The following is a 4696-nucleotide window of genomic DNA, read 5'->3' on the forward strand; positions in this document are numbered from 1 at the left end:
CTGCCTGCTGCTTGTAGGGCGTGGCCTGGGTTCCCTCCTCTTACCTGGATCCCTGCCACTGCCTCCTGCTTTATGACATACCTACCAATTGGAAATAGAACAAACTGCTACATATGTTAGTGAGTTTCCAGAGGCGCTCAAGCAGAGCACTGGCATTACTAGGACATAGTAAAGGAGACTCATTTGTCAAGAAAAGATTTCGGATATTTATCCCTGAACACTCTTTCAAATGTTGTGATAGTTACAGTTATCTATCAACTTGGCTGGGCTTGCTTTTGAGTGGCTGGGCAGCTGGATGTAGTTATTCCCCATGATGAGACTGGTAATCGACTCCATGGTGGAATCTGAAGTGAGCAGCAGAGTAGCTGCCTTAGGGATGAGGTCTGCTTCCAGTATGAAAGAAGCAGCTTGGAGAAAGGTCTCCGAGTTTTTTGGTACATCTGGATCTTGCATTTGGCCGCGTCTTCGTCTCAGTGGTCTGCTATGTTGTCTCCTGATCTTGTTTCTGGACTTGACCTACTGGCCTGCTGTGTTGCTTTATGTCTTCAGACTGTGCCATTTTACTTGTTGACCTTGGGCTTGTCAGCCTCAGCAGCCAGTAGCTGCCTGAGTGAAGAGAAACCTCTAGCTTCAGTGGGTCAGGAACAAGAGGCAGAGCTGAAGCCCAAGGTCGAGGGGCTTTCACATAGCCCTTAGAGCCTGGCACTTGGAACTTAGACTTCTAGCCTCCTAAACTGTAAGAGAATAAATCCCTGTTTGTTAAAATCACTTACTTGTGGTATTTCCTATTAGAGCAGTATTAGAGGACCAAAACAAATGTGAAATGCATTGATTCTAAATATCAAAAGCATTTTTTTAAAAAAAACTAGGACATGTGCTTTTGAAAAATTTGTCATTTAAAATCCATTTAAAGTGGGGAAGGCAAGCTCATTGCAGTGTTAGCTGTACATTATCCCTTTTGCCCAGGGAGGATTGAAATTCCAATTGATCTTTGAATTCAAATTTATCCAAGCCTGTCACACTTAAGTTTTAAATCCAGGTGGTCTCGGTCTAAGGAGCTTTGGTGGCATAGTGGTTAAAGCTTTCTGCTGCCAACCAAAAAGCTCAGTGGTTTGAACCCACCAGCTCCTCTGTGGGAGAAAGAGGAAGCAGTCCAGTTCCATAAAGATTTCCAGCCTTGGAGACCCTACCCAGCAGTCCAACCCTGTCCTGTAGTGTTGTTATGAGTTGGAATCGAGTCCATGGCAGTGGGTTTGGTCTTGGTCTGGCTTGAGATTCGTGGTCCAGGCAGTATTTGCTGTATCTCGTCTTCATTGAGCACCCTCCTCTGAGGCTGTGTGAGATTAGTTACAATCTTATGGCTCAACGCCTCCTCTTGCCATGGACGTAATACTGGGATGTCAAAGCAATTCAGCTTCCACACATTAGAGATACTAAGTTCTTCATGGGTTATTAACCCAACAGAGCCCCTTCAGTGAAACCACAGGCTCTGAAGAAAGGTGGCTTTGTTTAGCATCTCTCTACTCACCATTTCTCATGTTTTAAGTAATGAGGACTCAGAAATATTACTAGAAAGGACTTGATTAAATGGGCCATCAACTGCCTTCATTGTCTTCTTCGAGTTCCTTCCAGGCATCTATGCACTCCACTGTTGTCATTTTGACAAGTTTCCGCTTTGTCCCCCTTCTTCACTTTTAATCAAATGTCTTAAAAAATATTAAATCGGCAAATGTTGTGTTATCTATATTTTTGCAAAAATAAAGTTCTCATATTGGAATAGTCAGACCTTAAGTACTTCAAGGATGAGAGGTGTTTTGTAAGTCATGCAAACGTGACTGATGACGAATGGCTTTATACAATGTCTTGTGCAACTTTCCAATAGCTTTGCACTGCATTCTGTCAGTGTTGATGGTGTAGCCCCATAATAAAATCACGGAACATAGACACAGCCAGTGTCGGATTACCCAATAAGGAAGGTAAGCACAGGCTTGCTTGTGCTTACTTATGAATCTGTAGTGAACAATTTAACATGTTTTCACCACATCAAAGATTCTGCTTCCAGATACAGCTGGCATCTGCCTCTCTCCCTACCCCACAGCACCTTCCTGCAGGATCAAAGCCTCTTTTGAAGTTTACAGTCCCTGACAGGGACGAGTTCCCTGTAAGCAAGGTAAGCCTGGGCTTACTGTGCTTAACTAATCTGTAGTGAACAACTTCAAATGTTTTTCATTACATCATGAAAACCATGTGAAACTGTTCACTACAGATTAGTAAGTATGCACAGGTAAGCCCGTGCTTACCTGTGTTCACAGGATTCCCCGCCCCAGATAGAGCAGTTCTCTGTTCTCAGGGAATTCTGACTTCCAATGCTCACCCGCGCTTGGAAATATATCGTGCTGAATGGAATCTTCACACATCCCAACCAGTGTCTCTCAATGCGGGTGTGGGTGCTGTTTCCTCTCTCTCGGTCATCCTGGGGAAGGGGTGAGAAGTAACAACTGATTATGAGCTCCGGGCACTCACCCTTAACCCAGCATCAGAGAAGCAGCGGGATTTTCACCGAAAACATACAGATGTAGGTTAGACAGACTCAATTTCAAAAATTCTGGTTCAGTCACTTACGAGCTTTGTACCCTGGGAGAATCACTTAATCTTTTGGGACCTCAGTCTCCTCCTCAATAAATTGGAGATTTAACACTCCACTTCAGAGTGTTGTTAGATAATCAAAGAAGACCCTGTCTGTAAGGCATCTAGCACTATTCCTGGTACATAACAGATACTAAAACAAACCCACTGCCGTTGAGTCAATTCCAACTCATAGCGACTCCCATTGGGTTTCTGAGGCAGTAAATCTTTATGGAAGTAGATTGCTTGGTCTTCCTTCCACAGAGTGGCTGGTGGGCTTGAGCTGCCAACATTCTGGCTATCAGGAAAATGCCTTAGGTACTATGCCACCAGAGTTCCTTAACATAACAGATGTTGTTATGTGCTATGGAGTCAGACCCAGCTCATAGTGACCCCTCCTTGGGTTTCTGACGTAGTATAACTATGGAAGTAGATTGCCCCACCTTCCTTCCGAGGAGTGGCTGGTGGGCTTGAACCGCCAGCCTTCTCATTAGCAGTCAAGTGCCTTAGGCACTACTCCATCAGCGCTCCCACATAACACATGTTGTTATTGTTGTTGTGTGCCATGGAGTCGGACCCGACTCATAGCGACCCCTCCTTGGGTTTCCGAGGCAGTATCACTACAGAAGTAGATTGCCCCATCTTCCTTCCGAGGAGTGGCCAGTGGGTTTGAACCGCCAGCCTTCTGGTTAGCAGTCAAGTGCCATAGCCACTATGCTACACATGGGCAGTTGAAAATAAAACAGCTAGTTCTCTTTCCTCCTTTCCCAGTTTGTACATCTCAAGTTTCTAACACTTCAAGCACAGGAATGATGGAAAATGCATTTGGGATTTTTGTTGTGGGTAGAGGATATGAAAATGAGTAGCGATGTCTTCCCCAAAGCTTACCTCTAAGACATCATAGAGAACCTCATCGAAAATGTTAATGAACACGTCATCCCTCACTGACTGCAGGCTGGCCGTGCTGTAATCTCCTAATGGGGCTCTGTGAAATAACACAAGGCGGGTGACCACACAAATGGCCAAGGAGCAATGAGCAGCAGTCAGAAATACTGACATTTGGAAAATGCCAGAATATGAGCATAGCTGTGAGGATTAAAATTGGTGCTTTCATTTCAAGAATTCCATGGAATACCTCAAAGTCAAATGGAAGGAGCACTGGCGGGAGGCTCTGTGAAGAGAGACAAACCCTCTGGCTGCTGGTATGAACTGGTAAGCTTTGCAAGGAGCCAGCTTACTAGGGCTGAGCTCGGTGGACTCACAGGTTGGTGCCTGTGTTGGAATATGGACTTCCTTGGCAGCAGGGCTCCTGAAAGTACTTCTTTTGCAAGACCCATTTCCCATTGAGAAACCTCCTATTATTGTCAAATGTAATAAAGAAATCCAGCTGGGAGGTTCCTCTCCTGTAGTTTAAGCCACTCTGAGCCAGCCGTGACTGGCTACACACTGCCTACTGCATCTGTTACAGTGAACCACGTGTTATAGTATCTCCTCCCTCTTCTGACTTAGTAACTCATTCTAATTTTTGCTCTGTCTCGGATTTTCTATGTGGCATTCAGCATCTCATCATCCCCCTTTGAAGTTTTAGAGAGTTCCAATGTCTCTTCAAGTTCTGAAATAAGAACAGTCTTTTCAGTATGGAAGGAGTTCCCGAGTGATGCAAATGGGCTAATGCACTTGGCCACTAATGAAGACATTGGCGCTGGAGTCCTCTCAGATGTGCCTTGGAAGAAAGATGTGGCAATCTATTTTTTAAAAAATCACAGCCATGGAAAATCCTAGGGACCACAGTGCCACTCTCACACATACAGGACCACCAGGAGTTGGGATCATTTTAAAAAAAAAATATATATATATTTTAAAATATGTAATTTAAAAAATAATTTAAATTTAATTTAAAATTTAAATAATTTTCAAACATATAATAATATATGTTTTTGGGCTTCCAGCAAGATGGCGGACTAGGCAGAAGGATTGCAAAGACCCTCTTCAACAAAGAAAAGGGAAACCAATTAACACAGACACAGAAGATAATTTTGGACCCCTGAGCCTTGAAGGGAAGGATACAGAA

General features: G+C 44.0%; 1 protein-coding gene across 1 annotated transcript in view; it reads right to left on the minus strand.

Moving 5' to 3' along the window:
- Positions 1-4696, minus strand: part of CC2D2A (coiled-coil and C2 domain containing 2A) — a 228901-nt gene that overhangs the window by 63561 nt on the left and 160644 nt on the right. Inside the window, exons 24-25 of the mRNA XM_007950086.1 lie at positions 3514-3610; positions 2375-2473 (exon numbers count right to left, since the gene is read on the minus strand). Coding sequence (XP_007948277.1) covers positions 2375-2473; positions 3514-3610 — 196 coding nt within the window. The remainder of the gene's footprint in view (positions 1-2374; positions 2474-3513; positions 3611-4696) is intronic.

This window comes from Orycteropus afer, unplaced genomic scaffold (genome assembly GCF_000298275.1).
Source record: "Orycteropus afer afer isolate SDZICR_OR568_19922 unplaced genomic scaffold, OryAfe1.0 scaffold00262, whole genome shotgun sequence".
NCBI lineage: Eukaryota > Metazoa > Chordata > Mammalia > Tubulidentata > Orycteropodidae > Orycteropus > Orycteropus afer.